The sequence below is a fragment of the Coturnix japonica genome, chromosome 8 (genome assembly GCF_001577835.2).
Source record: "Coturnix japonica isolate 7356 chromosome 8, Coturnix japonica 2.1, whole genome shotgun sequence".
NCBI lineage: Eukaryota > Metazoa > Chordata > Aves > Galliformes > Phasianidae > Coturnix > Coturnix japonica.
In genome coordinates this window covers 18804897-18828938 of record NC_029523.1, presented here as the reverse complement: position 1 = coordinate 18828938, position 24042 = coordinate 18804897, and the positions used below count along the sequence as shown (strand labels likewise).

The 24042-nt window shown below is 47.4% G+C and overlaps 4 protein-coding genes across 14 annotated transcripts in view; 2 read left to right on the top strand and 2 right to left on the bottom strand.

Moving 5' to 3' along the window:
• The window catches only part of MAST2 (microtubule associated serine/threonine kinase 2), a 175805-nt gene extending 172887 nt beyond the window's left edge, over nt 1-2918 (bottom strand). For all 9 annotated transcript variants that reach the window (XM_032446368.1, XM_032446372.1, XM_032446369.1 and 6 more), the window contains exon 1: nt 2704-2918. In XM_032446368.1, the coding sequence (XP_032302259.1) occupies nt 2704-2903 (200 nt within the window). In that variant the 5' untranslated portion in view covers nt 2904-2918. The remainder of the gene's footprint in view (nt 1-2703) is intronic.
• On the top strand, nt 2918-10253 carry IPP (intracisternal A particle-promoted polypeptide; the record flags this gene model as incomplete). Its single annotated transcript, XM_015870257.2, has 8 exons — nt 2918-3311; nt 4001-4432; nt 4519-4674; nt 5194-5361; nt 6126-6263; nt 6554-6676; nt 7341-7561; nt 8510-10253. Coding segments are annotated over 8 exons (1857 nt in total), but the record flags the coding sequence as incomplete, so codon positions are not given.
• Nucleotides 10254-10872: 619 nt separating this feature from the next.
• Nucleotides 10873-13876, bottom strand: TMEM69 (transmembrane protein 69). 2 transcript variants are annotated; one of them, XM_015870259.2, is made up of 3 exons: nt 13529-13876; nt 13360-13419; nt 10873-13070 (listed from the first exon to the last, which is right to left on the bottom strand). In XM_015870259.2, exons 2-3 carry the CDS (start codon nt 13402-13404, stop codon nt 12342-12344), a joined length of 774 nt encoding a protein of 257 aa, XP_015725745.1. In that variant the 5' UTR covers nt 13405-13419; nt 13529-13876; the 3' UTR covers nt 10873-12341. The 2 variants fall into 2 exon arrangements, with proteins under 2 accessions (XP_015725745.1, XP_015725744.1); XM_015870258.2 differs by having other exon boundaries at nt 13360-13875.
• Nucleotides 13877-13996: 120 nt separating this feature from the next.
• The window catches only part of GPBP1L1 (GC-rich promoter binding protein 1 like 1), a 29694-nt gene continuing 19648 nt past the window's right edge, over nt 13997-24042 (top strand). The window contains exon 1 of one of the 2 annotated variants that reach the window (XM_015870293.2): nt 13997-14116. The gene's annotated coding sequence lies outside the window, so the exon portion shown is untranslated. The remainder of the gene's footprint in view (nt 14117-24042) is intronic. The other variant, XM_015870294.2, reaches the window with a different exon arrangement.

Here is a 24042-nt window from a genome sequence, read left to right as displayed (position 1 = left end):
AGAGGGACCCTCAACCAGAGAAATCTGAGCAGCCAGGGGACTCCATGAGATACCCCAAGAAAGACCGCAGTGCTTTGGCCCCCTGGCTCAGCACAGGGCTTTTTCAGGGGAGAGCCTAATAATCTCATTTGTCAGATTGTTCTCAATGAGAGGTCTTGGTATTATGACAGCAGCATTTCTGTGCAGGCATAGGCAGTGGAGCACACAGAGGAATAGTGACCATACCTGCTTTGTCACCTGTCCTATAGGTCAGTCAGTACTCAGCTGCCTTACTGACAAATACCACATTAGGAACCTATTAAATCAAAATTGAAGTCATTTTTAATTCCTCCATTGTGACGTGTTGTCATTCTTGGTATGAATCAAAAGGCTTCTCATCACACAGTACAATTTCACTCTGTCAAATATACTTACAGACTTATCACCAAAAAATCCTCAACCCTAGTCTGCTTTAGGAGATGCACAATAGCATATGGGAGCATTAGCTCCATCTTGTATGGCCTCTATGTGGTTATGAAACACGCTGAAGCAGTGCCCTCTTCCGTACATAGAACTAGTCAGCCACATTAGCACAGTACAGGACAGGCCTTCAGGGCAGAATTAGCAGTCTGGACAATGCTATTCTGTGCCTGTAAATTTGGCACTATGGTGTGAAATCCTAATGCTGGCCAAGCATCTAACAGCTGACATCAGCCTGAGCCTGAGCACCGAGAAGAATTCTAAGCCTTTTACTCACAGGCCACTTCCAGTGAATAAAATGTCAGCACAAAGACGGCTCTGGATTCTTTTACTGATTCATCAATGAAAGAAAATTCTCTCAAAGAATGTAGCTTTAAATCTGCATTGAGCCATATCAGCACGCACCCAACGCATGCACTTGTAGAAACCTTTCCTATCCAAGCATATATTTTAATGGATAATTTTTTAAGACCAGCTCAAAAATGGTCGTTTTACCATTCTAACATCAAGAAAAAATAGTGATGAATGGAGAAAGCAACAGTCTCCAGAGAGTATCACAATTGAGATTTCTTTTCTGGAAGCACATTTAAAAGTTATTACAATGAAATACTGAATCACAAGAAAAGCCTGAGGGGCCACGACCATTGTAACTGTAAGCAGACATGTTTCTCTTTTCCCATCCTCACAGTAAATAGATATGAAGTGCTCCACAAGGTACTCTGTTGTTGTTGTTTTCTGTTTGTTTTTATTTGGCTACATGTCACATTTCAGAAATGGTTGTGGAATACTGAGGAGGAATGCTTTTGTCTCTGAAGCAGTGCTGGCTTTTTCAGATGCAGGGAATGTGAGCGTGTATCTCAGTACGTGAAGCTCTTCCCTTGGTCAGTGCCCAGACATGCAGTGACTCAGTGAATTACACAACGATGGCCCTGCCTCAGGACCAGCTCTGACCCCATACACCCCAAGGTACTACAAGGCGCTGTGGTGAAGCATTTGTACTGGAACGAAAAGAAAGGCCCAAATGCTGCATGATGCCATACCAAAGGTAGGTGTGTGGGCTGGCCATCCTCAGGCAGTGCTGGCTGTAATGCCACACTGCTGAGGACACACAGCCCCCACCACTGCATTCTCTGGGACTCCCCCAGGCAGAGGTTAGCTGTGGTTTCTCCTCAGAAAAGAATGTAATATAATCACAGAATCATTAAGGTTGGAAAAGATCACCAAAACATCCAGTCCAGCCCCACCATACCCACCGAGCACATCCCTCAGTGCTACACCTCTGCAGTTCTTGAACACTTCCAGGAACGGTGACACCATCACCTCCCCAGGCAGCCTGTGCCAGCACAGCACCGCTCTATGGAAGAAATTGTTCGTAATATCCAACCTGAACCTCCTCTGGTGCAACTTAGGGACATCACCTCTCGTTATCACAGCTACGAGAAAAGGCCAACCCTCATTTCACCATAACCTCCTTTCAGAGGGTTATAGAGAGCAATGAGGTCCTCCCTGAACCTCCTCTTCTCCAGACTGAAGAATCCCAGCTCCCTCGGCTGCTTCCCATAACGCCAGTGACCCAGACCCCGCATAGCTTCGTTGCCTTTCTCTGGACACACTCCAGGGCCTGCATGTCTTTCTTACAGACAAGGCCCATCCTTTAGTGAGGTGCTGTCGGTTTCCTTCTCACAAACACATTACAGTGGCTGGGAACCCAGCCTGCAGAGGTAGGGCTGAGTACGACTGAAGGAGCCTGTAAGGCAATGCAGGAGGCCACTGTGACCACACAGCAAATCAAACAGCATCCCTTATTGAAAGGGACACACAGGTATCACAGAGCCTGACTCCCAGCTCCACACAGGTTTACCCAAAAACCAAACCATATCTCTGAGAGCATTTTCTAAGTGCTTCTTGATCTCACACAGAATCACAGAATCACAGAATGACCCGGGTTGGAAGGGACCTCAAGGATCATGTAGTTCCAACCCCCCTGCCTGGCAGGGCCACTAAACATACACCTTTACTAGATCAGGTTGCCCAGGGCCCCGTCCAACCTGGTCTTGAACACCTCCAAGGACGGGGCATCCACAACCTCCCTGGGCAGCCTGTTCCAGGGCCTAACCACTCTGCTAGTGAAGAACTTCCCCCTAACAACCAACCTAATCTCCAACAGACTCTGTGCCCTGGGAATCCCCTCAGCACCACAAGCAGCAAGAGACTGATTTAAACCAACATAAAAAAGCACCTTACGGAGAAGGCAGCAGGTCCTCGGGAAGGCTGGCTGCAGGTAGAAGGAAACAGGCTCCCAAGCGAGCAGGCAGGACACAGACAAGGAGTCCAACACTGCCAAGGCAGCCCCGCTTCGCTGCCGGCCGGTCCCGCCGCCACAGCCCGTCCCGCCTCACGCCTCGCAGACGAAGGCGCGCACTCCCGCCACCAGCACTGCGCATGCGCAGCGGAACGGTGCGAGCACCGCCCGCCTCAGGCTCAGGTTGTGGAGCTGCGCATGCGCGAGCTCTGCCCCTTGTGGCGGGCGGAGGGCGGCAGGGCCATGCTGCTCCGTTCCGTCATGGCGTGTGCGGCGCCGGGCAGCGCTGGCGGCAGCTCGTTTTCGGACCGGCACGCCCGAATCCTGCTGGCACAGATCAACCGGCTCCGCGTCGGGCAGAGCTTCTGCGACGTGCGGCTGGAGGTGGGCCGAGAGGCGTTCAACGCGCACCGCCTGGTGCTGGCGGCCAGCAGCCCGTACTTTGTGGCGCTGTTCGCGGGCGGCATGAAGGAATCGGGCCGGGACGTGGTGCGGATCGCGGGCGTCGAGGCGGACATCTTCCACATCCTGCTGGATTTCATCTACACGGGTAACGATGGGGAGGGGAGGGGTCCTGTGAGATGTGCTGCGGGGTCTGTGAGGAGAGGGGAGGGAGGGAGGGAGGGAGGTCCTGTTGTTATCTCATGTTAGACATGGAGATTTTGGAAAGGGCCCAGAGGAGGCCACGAAGATGATCAGGGGGCTGGAGCACCTCCACTATGAGGACAGGCTGAGGGAGTTGGGTTTGTTCAGCCTGGAGAAGAGAAGGTTGTGGGGCCTTTGCAGCCTTTCAATACCTGAAGGGAACTTACTGCCAGGAGGGGAGTAAACTCTTGGAAAGGGCTGACAATAGCAGGACACGGGGAAATGGTTTTGAGTGAAAAGAGGGAAGATTTAGGTTGGATGTTAGGGGGAAGTTCTTCACTAGGAGAGTGGTTAGGCCCTGGAACAGGCTGCCCAGGGAGGTTGTGGATGCCCCGTCCTTGGAGGTGTTCAGGGCCAGGTTGGACGGGGCCATGGGCAACCTGATCTAGTAAAGGTGTATGTTTGGTGGCCCTGCCAGGCAGGGGGGTTGGAACTACATGATCCTTGAGGTCCCTTCCAACCCGGGTCATTCTGTCATTCTGTGTGGAGGGGCGGGCAGTCTGTGGGGTCCAGCCATGGGCAGGAGCTCTGGCCGCGCTCGGTGTCCCACACACATCTTACAGTGGAGCCCCACCGTCCTGTGCCTGCCCGCAGGCGTGGTGAGCATCAGCGAGCACAACGTGCAGGAGCTGATCGTCGCCGCGGACATGCTGCAGCTCAGCGAGGTGGTGGAGCTGTGCTGCGAGTTCCTGAAGGGCCAGATCGACCCACTGAACTGCATCGGCTTCTTCCAGTTCTCCGAGCAGATCGCCTGCCACGACCTGCTGGAGTTCACCGAGAGCTACATCCACGCGCACTTCCTGGAGGTGCAGGCTGGGGAGGAGTTCCTGGCACTGACCAAGGAGCAGCTGGTGAAGATCTTGCGGAGCGAGGACCTGAGCATTGAAGACGAGTACCAGGTGTTCCTGGCTGCTATGCAATGGATCCTGAAGGATCTGGGAAAAAGAAGGAAGTACGTAGTGGAAGTGCTGGAGCCTGTGCGATTCCCTCTGCTGCCAGCACAAAGACTCTTAAAGTACATAGAAGGTGAGCGCAAAAAGCGAGGAGTATCAGATGTTTGTATTCAAGCAAGCTGTTTTTAACTGAGTCTTTTCTAATCTTCTTTCCTCAAGGTATTCCAGATTTCAGCCTTCGGGTGGCCCTGCAAACTCTGTTGAAAGAATACTGTGAAGTCTGTAAATCTCCCAAAGAAAACAAGGTCAGCAGTTTTCTGCAAGCTTCTAAAGGTCGCCCACGGAGGAAAGCCAGGAAGTACCTTTATGCAGTAGGTTAGAATGTGGCTGTTTGAAACTTGTGAAACCAATGATAAAGTAGTGTTTTGTATTATAGTACTGACGGAAATGGTGGATTACTTTTTATTCACTGCAAAGGTGCAAAAAGAGCAGTACATTTCATCTGGCTGAGTTGCAGTTTTGGCTACTTCCTACTTAAAATTGCAGAGCAGGGGAGCATTTGTATTTTGCATCGTTATGACATGGCATTCAAAGCCTAGATTTGCCTTTTAAAAGTTATTTGCCTTGGGTGGAAAGCTGCAAATCAGCAGAGGATTTGCTCATGGTTCACTACAGGAAATGTATACTGGCATATACAGATTCCCTGCAATTCTTGTTTTTTTTCTTGAAGTTGATGTTTTCTCTGTGCAGTTTGGAAAAGTCTGATTCCTACTAACAGTAGAGTGCTGCTGCTATGGATTTTCTGTTGCATTTTTTTCTGTGTCTCTCATATTAAGAGCATGGGGTTGAGCAGGAGGCTCATACTCAGTTGTGACATTTCCATTTGCTTTCTAGGAGGGTACACCCGACTACAAGGAGGACGTTGGAGTGACAGCAGAGCCCTCAGCTGCGTGGAGCGATTTGACACTTTCAGCCACTATTGGACTACGGTGTCTTCCCTCCACCAGGCCCGTAGTGGGCTTGGGGTGGCTGTTGTTGGAGGAATGGTCTATGCCATTGGAGGTAACACCTGAAACAAGCACTTACTTTGGGAATGTTCACAATGCTAATGGCAATTTACACGTTAAATAAATGTCTATTATACAAAGTATTTATGTTCTTTGAAGGAGAATACCCAAAAAATTAACTTCAGAGCTGATATGCATCAGAAGGGGGAACTGTCCTCTTTTTGTGGTTTCAGAAAAATGAATAGATTCTATTTTAGGAATACGTGCCATGTAGTGATAGAGTAAATTCCTGTTCCTTAACTGCAATGTAAGAATATGATTTTTGTTGTATTCTGATAATTCTTAGTTTAGAATTGTGGTGTGTCCTGCACTGGTTTACTAATGTGATAGGGATTGGTGCTTTGTGTTTTATTTGTGATTGTGTTTATACTTGGGGTTGAGCTTTTTCTTCAAAAGTAAACCTGCAGTATTGCATAGGCCTAACATTGCACAGTCCAAAGTCAACTGCTTCTAGTTTTCCTGACTGAAAGTCTAGCAGAAGCACACAGAATGAGAGGCGAGCATCTACTTGTCTGCCTACCTGGAAAGGCTTGTTATGTATGTTTGCACAGGGATGTGATGAGTACCTCTACCTGCCCATCACTGAGGAATGCATATGCATACTGCTTTTGTCACCACGGAACTCATTCTTTAGTCTTGAAAACTGTCAGTTGTGCTGTGAAATAAAATGTGTATAGCACTGCTTGTTCGCTCCTCTGATGTTTTCAGTCACGTTTCGGGGAACTGTTGATTAAAGCTGTGCTTTCTCTTATTATACAGGTGAGAAGGACTCAATGATTTTTGACTGTACTGAATGTTATGATCCTGTCAGTAAGCAGTGGACTATTGTGGCTTCCATGAACCATCCTCGTTGTGGACTGGGAGTGTGTACGTGCTATGGGGCTATCTATGCTTTAGGTAATTCTTTTTTCTGTTGGGGTTAGTCTTAGAGGTGTTAATTCACCAAACTTGTCAATTGTTTTGATCTTTAATACCATGGCTTAATATTGCAAATCTGCATTTTTAGCAAAGAGCTGTTTAAATGAGCACTGGTACACCAAGTCTTTGTGAACTAGTTATTGTTCAGCTCTAACTTATTTCCCTAGCAGAGTTGTTGTTGTTCTGTTGCAAGACACGTTGTGTTACCTGCAGTTCAGACACTGCTTCACACCATTCAATTTTTTTCCCATGTTTGCTGTCATTTGCAGGAGGTTGGGTCGGAGCAGAGATTGGTAACACAATTGAAAGATTTGATCCTGAAGAGAATAGTTGGGATGTGGTGGGAAGCATGGCTGTACCCCGTTATTACTTTGGATGTTGTGAAATACAAGGTGAGTATTGATAAGCTTGCTTCCAAAACCCAGTGGCTCCTGGATCTCTTCAGAGCTGGCTGTGTTTCAGTCATGAACTCTTATCTTGTTCTGAGCTATCAGTTGCAGAAGATTGTGTTGTGCTTATTTGTCCTTCTAGCATGTATTTCTACATAAATTACATTATAGAGTTCTGTCTTCTGCCTTTTATCTTGTGGAAGTAGCTCATCTATGGCTGTTGGTATGAATATTCAGTTAATCCATTAACAGTTGATTATCCTTTCTGATATTGCTTTTATTTATTTCCAGTTTTTGGGTTTGTGTGCACGTCTTTTTGACAATCTATGGCAATGCTTCAGATTATTTTGGGACAGTTGTGTCTGAAGGTATAAGCTATGTGTGTGCTTACTAAGCTTTTGATCCGAGCACTGACAGAAGTTCCAGCCTTCTGAATTCTCCACCCTTCACTTGATTAATGATTCCTTTCATCAGAGCTTCTAGTGCTTGAGCCTCAGGGTTACTTACCTGAAAACTTTGTATGCTACTTCTGGACAAATAAAGGGTTTTATTTGGTATTCTTGAATCATCGTAGTGGCAAGCTGACATGGATGTCATGAGAAGCATTTTCTGTCTTTCAGAACATTATATTATGAAACTTAAGGTAGGATAAATTATATTTCTACAGGTCTGATTTATGTTGTTGGTGGTATCAGCCATGAGGGCGTAGAGCTGCGTTCTGTTGAAGTTTATGACCCGATATCTAAACGTTGGTCTGAGCTTCCTCCCATGGGCACCCGGCGAGCGTACCTTGGTGTAGCTGCTCTAAACGATTGTATCTATGCTGTCGGAGGCTGGAACGAATCTCAAGATGCACTTGCTACTGTAGAAAGATACTCCTTTGAAGAGGTATGGTGCATTCCCCTCCTTTCAGAATGTAAACTGTGTGAGCTTTGTGTAAAATGCTGTAGGAGCAGCCTGCTTCCTTCCTTTAAAAAGGAAACATCATAATTTCCAGTTTTCCCTACTGGCTGGTAATCCAAGTGGGGGTTGGGGGTGGAGGGGAAGTTCTAGTGACCTCTGGGTCTGTCTGTCCTAACCAGCCTGTAGAATTCTGCTGATCTGACCCAGAGCAATGTGGTTATGAAAACTGTATGCATGCTTTTGGGAAACTGAAAGCTAACCAAGCTCAGATATTCCATAGTTTGGTAAACACTTGACAAAGTTATAGTGGGGTAGATATCCCCTTCACCTTCTGTGATGGAATGAATTACACTCTCTAGAAAGAACAAGTATGAGTTGCCCTTTTCTGCATCAAAATGTGGTGATGGTTTCAGTGCAACTATAGAAAATTCGCTTTGAATGCATTATTAGTCCGGGCTATTATTGCTCATGTTTATATGATGCTCTTTGCAACAGAAGCTAGTGTTAAAAGCAGCACATATTCCAGTGTGGCACTGTGCTGTGCAGTGTTTTCTTTGTTTCCCATCTCAAATGCATATTGTTCTCTGTTTTGGAGATGGACTACGTCACGTGGTGACTGAAGAAAGGAAGGGGTGTTGTGTAGGCAGGATGTGATCTGTTCTTTAGAGACTGGCATGATATGGACCACTTGTGAATGTGTTGGCACTACAGTATCGATAACACTTGATACTATACTCAATGATCTCTAAGGTCCTTTCCAACCCGCACGAGACTACGATACTATGATGATATGATACGATATACACACAGCATGCTTGAACTTGTGATGTTTGTGTAGTTAACATGTTTCAGTCTTTAAGGCTAAGAAGCTGCTTTTATCAGAACTGACACATACCCTAAAACTACTTGTTGACTCTTTCATGTTCTCATTAGGAAAAGTGGGTTGAAGTTGCACCAATGAAGATGCCAAGAGCTGGTGTCTGTGTTGTGACTGTGAATGGATTTCTTTATGCCTCGGGAGGCCGTGCTCCCAGTCATGACTTTGCTGCTCCGGTAACCTCTGACTGTGTTGAAGTTTATAACCCTCACATGGACAGTTGGACTGAAATTGCTAACATGATTACCAGCCGCTGTGACGGAGGTGTAGCTGTACTGTAAAATGCATGGAAGAAAACTCATATAAGGAATGACTGAACATCTGTCTCCTCAGGTTTCTGGCTTCATTGGCCAGAAACCTCTTCTGTCAGCTGACACTGCAGTAGAGACAGGGGGATTAGATCAGAGGGCTCTTCCTAAACAAAAGGAAATATTAAAACTTCCCCATCAAAGTAAACAGGCTTATCCCAGATTAGGAATACCTCTTATGACTGGATTAAGATTTATTAAGTGGCAAATCTACCTGGAATAATCTGAAGAAATGATTCCAGCACACTAGAGACATCAGACCTCAGTCAGTATCTTTAGCTGACCCTACAGCCTGGAGGAAGGCCGCTATGGGTGGTTAGGAGTTCCCTGCTGATAAAAGCAGGCTGGCTACTTGACTACCATTAGTTGTCCTTTGCTGATAGAAAACAAGAAAGAAGAGATGGGAGAGACTCGGTGCCTCCACTTAGGACCTAGATGCATTTGGGCCTCTGCTGCTGCAGGGCATGGGCACTAAATATCAATCAGACGTTTACTTCCCTGCCACCCCTGACTTTGATGGTAAGTAGCTGAGGACTTCCTGTTGTGGACAGTTATTCTTGCAGTTCTAATAATGTCATTCCGCTTCAGCACAGGCTTTTTATAATCAGTGGAGTCAGCGATGACAATAGAACTCCTTTTCTGTATGTTTATGATTATTCTAAGTGGAAATGGCACTTGTTAGATTAGTTACTTTTGCAGTCAGGATGGCTCTTAAACTGAAAACCTAAGGAAAACCTTTTGCCCTTTTTTTTTTTTTTCCTTTGTTAACTGTATTTTATGCTGTGTGACATGCTGTGACTTGGCATTGAATACATGCTCACATACAAGGTTCATCCTTGCTACATCTTATACCTTGCTTCTTCTTCGAAATTAGAGTGGACAAAGCCTTTTGTAGTAGTAATAGCTGCATTCAGCATTCAACTAATGCTAATAGTGTGTCTTTCCCTAAAGAATTCATATTTAGCTTGGATATACTTAAAATACTTGCAGGAGTTTGGAGTTATTTCTAGCTTCATCTAATTAACATTGTACTTGAAGTTGCTTTTTGCACACTACAATTGCATTGTCTGCACAGCCACGGATGACTCAGATAAGAGTCTGAAACAAAGCTGCTTGAACTCGAGAGACAGTGTTGCCCTACAACATAAAATTGTAACTGGAACATCAGGGAACAGGAAGCCTGCGTTATGGAGACAAAGGGGCAACTATACCAAGTCAGCATCTCTTTTATACAGTTAACAAATTAATGTATGGGTAAAAGCCCCCAGAGTCAGTGTTGCAGGTACATTAAGAATCCAGATTTCTGCATTCTAACACAGGACTGAGATGGCCAGATTAAAATGAGCTAGATGATGGAGCATTTCTTTTCTCTGATCACTCAATCATTGTATGTTTTACTTGGAAAATGATTTCTTATGTGTAATTGTTGTTCTTCAAGTCTGCATTTGTTTTAAGCAGTTTTTTTGTAATAAAATACGTTTTCATAACTGAATATGGAATGCCCTTGAATATGGTGTTTTCCTACCACAGTGAGTTGTATCATTGCTATTTTCATTCAGTAAGTTGTCCTGTTCTTTAACTGGAAGTCCTGTTTCCTGGTAGGATGCTGGGAGAGATTGATTAGACTTTTTTGACTGCTTCAGGCTGCAAATAACAGACTTCTGTAGTAAAATACTCATTAGTTTCTCTTCAGTATAAAGTCACCCAGACTTCTTGAAAGTGTGGCTGCCTTATCAGCTCCACGCAGCCCTCTCTGAAATGAAGTTATAGGTAATATTTCTTAAGTCTTGTTACTCATGCTTTAGGAACCTTTTTGAGACACTTGAGAAATACCGCCTTTGCTATATTTTGTTCATTTGGGAACTACATACATTCACTTCTCATCCTTTCCCATGAACTTATGGTTTAGGTTCTCTTGAGGGATTCTGCTGTTGGAGAAGGCAGCTTCATGCCAGTTCTTATGGCTGATTTTGGTGTTGAGTGACTCCAGGAGGCTGTAATCACCCCCTCTCCACTACTCAGCAATCTTCCTTTGACTCAGACCCAACACAATACTCTTGTCTGGATTCATTTTTTAAAAACTGTCCTATTTAAGCAAGAATAACGCTGTGTTTACAATGAAAGGGGTTTTATTTCTTTTATATTCTGAGAACATCAGTGTACAATGCTGATTCGGTGAAATGATGCTGTCAACGCATATAAGGAAATAGGGTATGAAAATGAGAGATACATGGATATAGCTGCTATTTCAGCAACACCGTGTAAGAAGATGGCACCATCTCTAGGCAGGTTTCCTGAATTGTTCTTTGAATGAACAGATAAAACTGAAGTTATGGTAGGTGCTTCATTCTTTACTAATCAACAGTGAGGACAAGTGCTTTACAAGTGCTATGAGGATCATATAAATTGGTCCTGAGGGTACATGGATATCACACTATGGCTTTCTCCTTGCACCTTATACTGTATTTAAGATAAAAAGCCTACAGTAAATATGTCTTATATGCTGGATTAAGCTTCTTGAGGTAGCTGAGGGTAGAAAACATGTATGACAGGTTCTTGTTTCTTCCTCTAAATTATGTTAAGATTGTGACTTATGTGTGAAGTTCTATCAATAATCAGCTGCTCCTGGAGAGTGTGCAGCCCACAGCTGCATTTGTACCTTCCCAGATTCCTCCTGTTGAGGGGGGAGAAAACACAAACTTCTTTCAACTCTACTGTCTGCTCCTTTAGTGTTAGCAGATCTGTGTCACACCAAGCAGCAATTGCTGGTACTTCAACTTAGGAATATTACAGTCCTTTATGATTATGTGTTGCAAGCAGCTTTGTTGGTTAAGTAACGCTAACAGTAACTGAAGTAACTTTAACTGAACACATGGGTCAGCTCTCCTTTTCATTTACGTCTAAATAGTGAGCTAATCTTTTTTCATTGCACCTCATTGAAGCTAAAAAGTTCTCCCTTCCAGCCTTTCTTATGGCAGCTTAATGGGATACTTTAAGTGAACTCAGCTCAGCTTGCCACCACAACCAAACCTTGCCTGTCCTTTCTTTCCACTTTAAGTTGTATGTCATTAAGCTCTGGACATCTCCTCAGTTTGAAATAAGGCAGTTTTTGGTGTTTTATTTTTACTTCCACAAAATAAGAACTGAAGCTGTATGTACTTCTGCACAATTCTTCTCTATTCTTTCAGTGATAACGTACTGCTTTCACCTTGACATAGTTTAGAACATGTACCACTACATCATTGTTCTCCCTACCACAGAATGTTATCTCATTGTAGTCAAACCAGATACTTCAGTAATTCAGGACAGAGCAATTCATACCCGCATCGCATCAATCTCCATTTTTAATTCATCTGATCCCACTCAGGAATGACACTTTGTTCTGTAGGTAATGGCAGATGTTGGCCTGCCTTGGACATGAGCAGTATTTACAATCCTTCGCTCCTAAACTTGCTATGAACTGAATAAGCATCTTGATCAGTGCCATCTTATGACTTCTAAGCACAAAAAAAAGCCTTTATTTCCATATTACCTCACTACAAATACATTATTAACAAATAAACAGCTTTTTCTTCTTGCTTTATTGTTTTGTGTTCTGCCTTTCAGGTGTACTGTTAATTATCTCATTCTCTGAAGCCATCTTTATGGCTAAAGTAGCCAACAGCGATAACGCTGCCAACACCGTCACCACAATCCTCAGTCCTTTAAACCAAAGAGGATAGGTAGGAAGAAGGGAAACATCATAGTGCAGTGCTATCCCTAAGCTCAGAACAATCATTACTGCGCTGCTAGTGATATCTTTCATAAGCAAGGCCTGCCATGCGAGCAGAGGCAGCACGGTGCTGTTGGCCAGGTTCAGCCAGTCTGGCTTGGCTGGGCTGTTTTCTGGGACAGCAAATCCCCATTTCATTCCCCCTATGAAAGAAACGATTACGGCTCCATACGTAACCTGAACAAACGCCAGCTCTGGGTGGTACGTCCTTTGGAGAACCATCAATAGCGGCATGGAAACCAGCGGAATTAGCCCTGCAAAGCTTAAGTAAAGGGCTGGCTTTGGAGAATCCTTGAGCGATCTCATGCTCTGTCGCAACAGACCTGGCTCTCGGGGAGCTTCTCGGGGAGGCTTTTTCTTTAGGAGTGGGAAAGAGGTGTGAAAAGCTTGCAGTCTGGTTGCACACACCGATGCTGTGCTGAGGCTCAGAGGTCTTGAGAGGAGACAAACGTTTCTCTGCAGATTGAGACTGGGAGAGGAGCACCTTGCCATGTTCTTCCCATGCAGGAGCAGGCTGGGACCAGTTCGCTGCTGTAGCTGCAATTAAAAAGCTTGTTCTGAGCACCAACACAGCGTTATTGTCCTACAGCTGCCCACAGCATCCACTAAATACCGAACCGAGCTTTCCTGGCCGGATAACCCCACATCCACCCTCTGGGCTCTCTCATGTTTCACCCTCAGCAATGAAGCTGGTGCAGCTTTCACCAACCAGCTGGCGGAGCTGCTCGGCTCTTCCCAGCGAGCAAGGAGACGAGATTCACCACGACAGACGAGTAACAAAAAATACAGACAAATACCAGAACATAACACAGCCCGCAGGACTCACCTGGCGAGGTGCTCGGGAGCAGCAGCGCTGTATGAGATGGAACATGTCGCTTTGTCGGTCCTGGAACAGAAGCAGAACGGGCTGAGCCGCCAGTAGTTCAGTGTGGAGACGTGCGGCTCGTACCGTGCTGTACGTGTGGGTACAGCCTCGACGCGCTGTGACTATTTACCCCCCGCGGTTACTGTGCTGCAGACATTGCACACACTGCAGCCGCTGGGACTCGCCGGGCGGGGGGCGCCGCTTCCTGCGCAGCGGGGATGGCTCCGGCAGCGCAATGCCCCGGCGGGACGGGCGGGAACGAGCACGGCGCCTTTGGTTCCGCTGCACGGGGAACAGCGCGGCTGTGCTCAGTGGCTGTGCTCAGCACCCGATACACAGCCCGGCCCAGCCCGGCGCGGTGCCGCGGTGCCGCCCCGTGCGGATGGATCCCGGCGCGCTCCGTCCCGTCCCGGTTCCGGCCTCGTGCCGCTCAGTTCCGCACGCGGCCGCGCTGGAACGCGGCTCCCAGGCTGCCCCGCGGCACGGCTCGGCGCGGTGCCTCATGGGACTCGTAGTCCTTGGCTGCTCGCCGATTGGTGGCTGTGCGTTCGCTCCGTGGCCCAGCCGAGGGGCGTGTCGTTCCTCGTGCAGGCCCCGCCCCGCCCGCTCTCTGGCCCCGCCCCCTCCGGCCCCCGGCCGGGCAGGGCCGGGCAGCCATTTTGGGCAGAGCTTTGTTATGGTTGTGGGGCCGCAGGAGGCAGCGCTTGAGGCCTGGCCGGTGAGTGCGGCGCCCGGCTCCGTTCCTCGCGTTTCGCGGCGTCTCCTCCCGCCGCTCCGCCGGGCCCGGCGCCGGCTCCTCGCCCTTCGCCCCCCGATCGCTCGCCCCGCGGCCTCGGAGCGCTCCGGGCTGGGGCCTCCCGCCAGGCCGGGACCCCTCTGGCGGCGGCGCTGGGGGCAGCGGGGCGGCCGCCTGGGGGAGCTCGGCGCTCCGGGCCCCGCCGCGCGCACGGCCACGGCCGTTCCGCCGCCACCGGGGGAGCCGCGCTGCCGGGGGGCTCCGGGCCGGGGGGGGTTGAGGCGGCCGAGGGGCCGAGCAACGCGTTTATTGTTTCCTGCCTCGGCGCAAAGTTTGCCGGGGCTGACAGCGCTGCCGTGGCCGCGCGCCGTGTCACGGACGGGCAGAGGCCGGGGGTAAAGTCCCCGGGTTGGAGCGGGCTTCGTGCGCGCGACTTGGAAACGAAAGTGGCGATGTGGGGCCGAGGGCCGAGCCGAGCCGCCGCCGTAACGGAGCGGTTGGGGGGGAGGAGGTCGGCGGCGACACGTGTGCCCGGCCCGGCCGCGGGAGGCCGGCGGTTCCCGGGTGTCGCCGGGCCGCGCTCCCGGCCTCGTGCGGCTCCGCTGTGTGCGCGGGGCGGGCGGTGCCGGCCGAGCTGCTGGGCGCTGTGCTGCAGGCCGACTGCCGGGGGACTCGAGTTGGGATTCACACGGCAACTTCCCAGCGGCCGATCTGTACCGATCTGTACCGATCTGTACTGATCTGTACCGATCTGTACTGATCTGTACCGGGCGGCTCGAGCTGAGCGGCCGCCGTGCAATCCTTCCGGCCGGGGCGGAATTTCTTAAAAAACGTCGGCTAAAAATCGCCCGGGATAAGCTCTGACCAGGTCAGCCGGCGCCGCCTTCCCTGCCCTCGAGCTCCGAGTGACACAGGCGTTAGTAATGCCGGTAATGTTCCGGAAGGTTGGAAGCGGCCGAGGGAGGGACGTAAACACGGGCTGGGAGCGCACCTGGGAGCCTCGGAGCGGGTGGGGCTGCGGCGGGGCCCGGCGCCTCCTGCCTCATCCCGGCTGCGGCCCAACGCGCTGCTGCGAGACACGGAGCGGGGGTGGCAGCGCTCGGCTCCGCGCTGCTGTGTATGGGGAGCGGTGCTGGGAACGGGCGGGATGCGGGAAAGGTGTGGGGCGGGACGGGCAGGGAGCAACGTCAGCACTTCAACAGAAGCAGCCCTTTATTTCCACGGTACTTCTGATCGCTTATAGAGAAAACTGCTCCATGAGAACTTGTACGGGCTTTTTTTTTCTAGAGGGAGAAAGCATTAGTCGGTGTTTTCCTCGTTCACTTCTAAGGAAGCACGACCATTGCATATTTTATACATCTGGGTTGTAGTCTTAATCCTGCGTGGCACAGAAGTTTCCATTGCAGATACTCTGCAAGGACTTGAAGTGAAAACACGCAGGGAACAGATGGCATCTGGGGAAATGAAGGGCCGGGTTGTTGGTGGTTGGGTGTTTCTCTATTAGTGTTTCTGAAATAGGAAAGGAGCAGCGTGCAGCTGTGATACGTATTGCAAAGGGAGTGGAAGCGCACGTTGTGTGACTGCTGTTAGAAATGCCTTGGAGACGTTGTGCAGGTTGTGGTCACCTTGTCTCCCCGATGGCGCTGCTCCGTGCCTCAAACGCTTCACTGGATCGAGAGCTGAAGTTGCCTTTTTCAACGCAGTTTCAACATTAGGGGAGTTTTGAAGCTGCTGATTGGGTTGAGTTGCAGGGTGCACTTCAGGGCGTGCTTTATTCGTTACTGTGTATGAGCAGATTGGAGAGGAGCTGGTTGTGTTAAGCAGGGCTAAACATGAAGCACTCTTTTCTGCAGAGTGCTGCTGGTTCCTGCACCGTACAGCTTTGTGAGAGCACAAGTGTAGGCTGGCTGTTGCTGTAGGTTACAGTGAGCAAGGTCATTGCTGGAGAGCTCTCCAGCTGGTGAGGCACTCTGCGTGCACAAGAGTTTCTTTGGGGTTGGTAAGTCCTGTGTTAACTTATTGGGGTGGAGTGCTTTCCCTCTGCTTTAGGTGTTGTCCTGCCAACACGGCAGGGTAAGGAGCTGCTGCAGTGTCCCTTGTGCAGCGCCTGGCATTCCGTAAGCAGTGCACAGCTTGCTGTAGCAGAGTCGCACCGGTTCGGGTTCTCCTCACTTGTCAGGTTTGACAAAAGGCAGCGAAGTTGGCAGTAACGTGGTTCTGCTCAGCACGGCTCCCAAACGGCTGCGAGTTGGTTCAGTGCTGTGGGAGGGAACTTCAAGGAGTTATTGTATGGGCAGAGGGTACATTTACATTTTGGGGAATGGATTTAGATGGGCTGATAGCAGCCAAATACTCACTGTCCTGTGCGTGTATGTGCAGACACTGCGCAGGCTGAGAAGTTTAGGTCACATCAAGGCTGTGGGGGGGAAGCCTGTCAGCTACATTAATTGTATATATTAGCAATTGGACTACATGGCTGCAAATTGGGATTTCTTGATTTAAGAGTGCTTAACATTGTTCAGTTCCTGCCTTCTCTAGCTGGGCTAAAAAAGTGTTTGGCAAAGAGAAGGACTTTAATGCTTTAGACTTCTCAGGCTTTTCTGTAATTAAGCAGCAAAAAGACTTTGTAGAATGTTGGTGTGTGCAGCTCCCTACGATGAGTAATGTGAAGTGGTGGTGCTCCCAAGGCTTGGCTAAAGACAAACCCTTTGAACCGGTGCATCCAGACGTAACTGAGGTTGTGCACAAGAAGTGGTGATGGGGCCCAAATAGTTTGCAGGATATGACCCGGTGCCTCTGGACCACTGTATGCTCCAGGGCTCACCAGGAGCTGCTGAAGTCCTGGGATAGGGTCATTCTAATGAGAGTCCCAGCAGATTTCTATTTACTTTTAATCCCATCCTTGAATCGTGCGCTGCATTTCAGTTTGGTGCTTTCATTGCTTTACCCTCCACCTTGAAAGGAGCATCACAGCTTCATGGTGCCATGTTGGTGCCTCCTGAGGGGCACAGATGTGTGCGCATAAAGTGTTTGTGTAACACTGTCTAGGTTAATGTCCTTGTTTTATGGAATCTACTTTTTCTAGTACAAGAAGTGGTCAAATATTTTAATGAATTTGCCATGGAGCACTTCTATTTTCAGCATCTGCAGCAGGTCCAGGAGTAGGTGAGTGTCAGAGGACAGCGATGGTGTAGCCAGGGGTGGGTGATGCTGGGGACGGAGGCTTAGTGTGGCAGGGGCTGCTTTCCTGGGTATTTCAGTGACCCACATAGCACACAGCATGTGACAGTGACCGTAGTGCTCTGGAGCTTCGTCATCCTTAGTTCCTAATGAGCAACTCTCTTGTAAACAAAGGGCTGAGTCTGCCGTTCTTTTGGGCACAGATTAGCGATACCCAGAAAGTTGTGGGTGAATTTATAGTGAAGTTATCAGCAGACCTTTGGCTGGAAACACTCCAGAGAGGGCATTCTGCCATTGTGTCCCAGTGCTCCATCCATCACCAGAAGGTTAATCAGTATTCACGTGAGGTGGGCTGAAAACTCCTTCACTGTTGATCTTAAAAGCTTGATGGGGAAATTCTTGTACCCTGCAAAAGTTTAATATATTTTGCTCTTGACTTTTGGTTCTGGAAAAGTGTCTTTCCTCTATTTTGAGCTCTATTTAAGGAGAGAAATAGCTTAAAGATGCCTTAAATGTCTTCAGATTGGCTGGACCTTATGGAATGTATCCCGCAGTACTTCGGGAGCTGAGAGGCTGTGGGGATGGGAGAAGTTCCAGCTGAGGGGTGGTGGGGAGCACGTCCACTCCCAGCATTGGAAAAAGATGGGACAGGAGCATGTCTGTTCAACTCATCACAGGGGGACAAATGATGAGTGTTCACATCAGGAAGCTCTGCTGGGTCGTGTGCTGTTGGGTAGCTTTGTTTTCCTGTATTAAAATGATACTGTACTAAACCCCCAGATGGTACCACCTTGACAAATACAAGGAATGGTCTGAAATCGATCCTGTTTAGTGTAGGTGAGGTTTAGGAATATTACCTCCTGCAGACACATAGCAGCTGGGTGGGCAGCAGTTCTGTGAGAGAGTATTTGGGGTTTGTAGTGGTTTCTAAATTACCATGAATCAGCAGCATTGCTATCGTGACAATTCACTTGTCATACTGGAATACACAGAAACATCATAAATAAGGTCATGAAGCAGTTCTTCCATTCCTCTGAGGAGCAGTAAGTCTCCAACAAAAGGGTTTTGTTCAGTTTGTGGCATTGTCAGACTTTGAGAAAGGTTATGGCTGGGCGAGAAGAACTGTAATAAAGGCCTGGAAAGAGAAGCTCTGAATGAGGAGTGAAAAGCTGTTGAGCTCTGACATGGTTTTGTACCACTCGTGGCTCATCAGACATCAGTAGGTTAAAGTTACCTGCAGGTGGAAGTGGGAGCCAGCTGTGTGCAAGCTGTCAGGTGTGCTGGGTGGGTCACGTTTGCTATTATCACCATCAGTACTTTGAACCTAAATAGCTTCAGCAGTAAAATTGGAGTGGTTGTGACATGTATTTATGTATTAAGAAAAAAATGTGACTGTATTCAATCCTATAAAGCACTGTTACGTCTTTTTTTTCTGCTGGGATAAGTACTGATGTGGAGAGATGCCTTCAGAGGTGGCTGTGAAAGGAGGTGAGCTTGCCATGTCCTGGTGAGCAGAGCAGGTATTTAGGGGCTGAGGAGGCAGCTGGAGGTGTTGAGTTGGGCACTGGCTGCATGGACAGGCTTCCAATCTGTAGGAGCAGCCAACAGGGGTTGTAGACATACACTGGAGAGTGCTGATGGGCTGGTCTTGTTTTGATGTACAGCTCCTAAAAAATATATCCAGTGTAGGTGTGAATACCTGCATAATGATTTCTAGTCTGCTGGTAGTAAACTTGTTTTTCTGATAACTTTTGAGATGTTTTAGGATTATTTTTTGGACCTTGCAAGTCTGAAGATGACTGTACAGGTTCTTTTGGGAGATACCGTTAATTTATTTCCAAAGGCATCCAGTGTGAGAGAGCAGAAGGTCCTTTAAGCCCCAGGAGAAGAAGATGAAACCTCTTAGGGTTCTTCCCAGGTGCTTTCCCAGTATTCCCTAACTTACTGTAGGGCACCGGGGAAGGAGAATGACATTGCTTAACTTTTGACTCACACAGCATACATGCGGAGTGGCAAGGCAGTAATTATCTGCAATAGAAGCAACCTTAAAGACCAACTCCAACCAGTTGAACAGTATGTTGTCAGTATCTCCTTGGTTTCTTTATGGAAGTCTGTCAGAGCTTCACTGCCCGGATCACAGAGCTCTCACCAAACACTGTGAGCACCCAGAGAGGATCTTCCTGCCCAATGCAGCAGGTCAGCGCAGGGCTGGGCATCGCTCCTTCCTCTCTTTCATTTTCAAAGCCAAAACCGAACAAGTGGAATATTTATGCAGTTTATTTTACATATGCAGGATTCGTTTTAATCTGGGTTGTCTTTAGTAATATTTCTGCACCAGTGTTTGATAGTATTTTATTAGAGAATGAACTGACGATTTTAAGCTGCTAGAAGGAAAAATGTAGCAGAGAGCGTTAAGTGTAAAGGATAACATGGGTGCTGGGTGAACGTGTTTTCATTGTTTCATAGCCACAGGTGAATAAATGCTGAGTTTCTTTGAATTGTTGTGGACTTGAGGTAAAACGGTTAGGAAATAATCCTGTAAGTGGAAAAAAGGAGGTAGAGATGGTATTAGTCCCAATGTCTGGGGCAGGAAGTAGCAACAACTGGAATGCACTGCCCTGCCAGTTTGTAGTGCTGGCCTTGTAGGGCTGGGGAAATGGTACTGGGGGGGGAGGGAATTACTGTCATAGCCTTTGGGAGGATGGTCTTTTAATTCTGGTTGTCCTTCTCTGTTCGTTTCATTGACTGTTTTCTCTTTGCAAGTGACGTGCCTTCTGTTCTTTTCTTATCCTTCATCTGGAATGCAGCCCTGTACTTCCCTGTACGAGATCTATGGTCTGCCTTGCCTTGACACAAATATTTGATATACTCTGCTCGTATTTAATGTTCTTTTCCAAAGGAAATACATTTTTTCCTCAGCTCCGAGCTGAATATATTTAAATGTAAATGTGCTGTGGTAGTTTAAATAACGCTGTTAAAATACTGAGTTATAAAATACTCGTGGGCAACACTCATCCCATTCCTTTAAGGTATCAGAGGACTTTTTGTTTCATTCCTGCTTGCCATCAAGGTCTCTAGAAGGCAGGTAGGCAGGAGGTATGTAGCATGCAGCAGGGAGAGGGCAGTAATTACATATTTGCAATTCTTTCCTTATGATGAGGAGCATTATCCCGGTGTAAGTTACTGCGAGTTACTATGAGGCCGTCCATAATGCTTTGGGCAGGCTGTACAGATGCATCATTCAGTACCACCATGAGGTTTTCTGCTTTGTAATGTTCTGCTCTGTGCTAAACTCAGGTGCTTTCCAAAGGTCTGTGGAGGAAAGTGCACTGTGGAATGGGTTTGGGGTTTTTTTTTCTCTTCAGAAGCTGAAGAGACCTTTGGATCTGATGGAAACTGGCAGAATGGCTTCTCCAGTTTTTAAAATACCTTACATTGCAAAATGCTAAAACTGTTTGAAAGTTCAGAGCACTGTTCACTTTTAAAGCATAACACTGTTGAAATTATGGGCGTGGGGTGTTATTTTGTTATCGGTAATGTCGGTGGCCACGCTTGTTTAGCAGTAGATAAGCATAAAACACCCAGGTCTCTCATCCATGCAGTAGGGGACAGCAGTGAGCAGGCACGGTTGGATAACTGCTGCAGTTCTCCAGTATCAGCAACAGTAAGGACTGCTACAGGGACACCAAGCAGGAGTGGAGCCGTAAGTGGCACAGGAGAGGTGTGGGAGGGGTGACATTATCACTAGTAACTGAGGGGTGTGCAGGCTGAGGGAATAATTGTACACATAGCACCTGTGTCCCAGTGTGTGCCTGCTGGATGCTGAGTCTTCTCGTTTCTCTGTTTAAAATAGTGCTGCCTTTGGACTGGGTGTAAACCCTTCAGATCCCACTGGAACGATTCAGTTGTAAATTTCAAGTTGCAGGTTCACAGTTGCTGAGGTTCTGAGCCTCATCACCTCACACAGGCTGTTGTAAAGGCTGCCCAGGAGCGGTCTTTTCCAAAGTGTGCTTTGGGCTTTAGTGCAAAACGCAGTTTGCTTTTGTAGGCAAACGTGCTGCCTGTGGGGGCTGTGTTCAGCTTAGTGCATCCAGCAGCACTGCTAGAGCTGAGTTGTTTGTCAGTGGTGTTTCCTTGCTTGATGGAGAGTCTGTTCTCGTAATCCTAGAAGTCACTTTGGTACAGTTTGGTTCTGTTACTCTTCCACATCCTTTTGTCTTTGCTGGTAAGAAAGAAATGAACTCCTTTCCCCAGGCCTTGCTGTTGGTAATTATTCATAAGCTCAGGCCGTTCAAGGCGTGTAGTTGGGTGGACATATGTATTTGTTTGAGGAATTCAGAAGGAGGTAGGATTTGGTCAGCGTGACCTTAGAAATAGGAAGAAAGCAGTGAGTGGGGAGCTGTTTGTGGGGCAGCGCTGTACCAGGCACCTGTGGGAGGCCGGTGGGTGCTGCAAAGGACTTGAAGGTGTGCATGTGTCCTCATGGACCTTTTTCTACCTGTTCACATCACTGATATTAGTCGTCTGCTTTGCAAGGGAGGTCAGATGGGGATCTGCCCCCAGCCCCTACCTGTTACTCTGGAAAGCTGTCTGTATAAACGAGCTGCTGCTGAGTTTGTCTTGGAGCACAGCACAGCTCTGGTGGCTCTGCAGGTTAATTTGCTTTCAGCTTGAAGTAAGTTGTTCATCTTTCAGCAACAGATGGTTTACACACACACACACACACACACACACACAAGGATTTTAATATCTGCATTTATTTGGGAATGCTTTTTGATGCATTGTTAGCATTTCAATACGCTGTGTATGGTTTTAATGGGCTCATATAGTTCCATAATTCTATAAATCCAACTTGGGTGATGCTATGCGTTTTTAGATGGCAGGGTTTTTTTTTGCCAATAGGTGCAATTCAAACAACGCTTCTAAGGGGTATTTTTAGTTCATGTAATTGTCAGTTGTGCTCAGGTAACCCTTTGGGGATCTGGTTGTGTGGTGCCATAGACAAGGATGGGCCATTCTGCATTACCTACACTGATCCTTTCCAAGTGCAGCCATGTTTCAGCAGCAGGACGGGCTGCAGGTGTGTCTGCAGAGTTGGAAGCTGGAAGCAGGATGGAAGTAAGTTTGTTTTGCAGACGCTTTGTGTAGGTGCAAATAACCCATCTCAACTGGAGAAGATTCAGCTCAGCAGTTGTTATGACAACTCTCGATCTCGTAACGCTGCAGTTGGCTTTTATAGTAAGGCTCAATAATATACACAGGGCTGGAGCAAGATTTATAATTACGTTATTATAAAATAACTATGTGCACAAATGTGATTATCTTATTTTGAAAAAAAGGAGTTTCTATTCATACCCAGCTGGATTCTCTCTGAGTTTTTGTTTGCCAGCCAACTAACACCTGGAGATGACACTCTGCTCTAAAGAGTAGCTAAGTAGGAAGATCTTTTTATGTTTAGGCATATCTGCTTGATTTAATAACTTTAAAAGAGCTGCACTCTGAAAACTGGTGAGGGAAGTAAACTCTGTTCTGCCTTATGCATCCATTAAGTTGCTCGCTAATTTTTCTGAATGCATTTGCAACCCAGCTGGCATCTGATCTTCAGGAAAACTGGTGAAATCCCAGTTGAGTTGATAAAGACGAACAGTTAGGAAAACAAATCTTTATAAGCAGATGCGTTCTATTTGGAGAAATACATAGGAAGGCAGCGGGGTGGGCTGAAATTGTGGCAGGGATAGACAGATACTGTGTCTCTCTGAGCTGTTACAGCTGCTGTGTGCTGGATTGATAAATTAAGGGTAAAAGTTGATCCAGTTGTTTTCAGTTGAGGCTCCAAGGCTTGGATTTGCTGCTGCGGGAGAGGAGAAATTGAATTAGGCGCTATGTTTGATAGGACTGTGCGCAAATAGAGTTGAAGGGGCCTGAGGAGGATTGCAGGGAGCACTGAAGCAGGAAAAGCATCCAGTGAAATTTGGAAATGTGCTGAAATCCGTAATGTGGACAAAGGCCAAAAGGGCACAGCACAGCTGGCGGCCTCGGAGCTGGTCGGTAGCTCAGGGCAGCTCTTCTGCTTGGAAGAAGGAGGTAGGAGGTGGGAGAGGAAGCCATAGGAACAATGCACTGCTGGTCGTGCCAATCTCCGCGTTTCCTTACAGCTTTAGAAACATCTTCATCCATTTCTCATTGTATCGGGCTTCTTTCTCTCATCTTATGTTCATGGCTTATTGAATGCTTCCCTTGTGCTGTCAGGTTTATGTGGAAGGGTCAGCTTGGGAATCAAAGCTTGAGAGATTAACTTGTGTTATAGTGGTGGGAATGACTGCAGTGCCTGGAGAGCTGTTAGGAATTACAGCACAGAAAGAAACTTTATGGGTGGTGTGTTAGGGGATGGGTTCTTGACCTGAACTATGTATATGTACCTACCTTAGTCTGTGTCTCTTTTAAACAAAATGTGCCCGTGAGTTCGTTCCATATTCACATTAAGCCTTTAATATTTATTTAGACAAATAACACAGTGACATTTAATTGTATAAAATAGCTTTTGGTTTCTTTTTCATTCACTTGTTTCTGACTCCAGTGGCAGAAGTATTTCTGTAGAAACAAAAACTTGGGAAAAGATGCAGCTTTTCTAATGCACTGTGTGAATAATGATCATCCAAATCAGTTTGAAAGAGATTAGAACTGTTGGCAGGTGGAACCCAAGAGCTAATGCAGAGTTAAACTTGTGT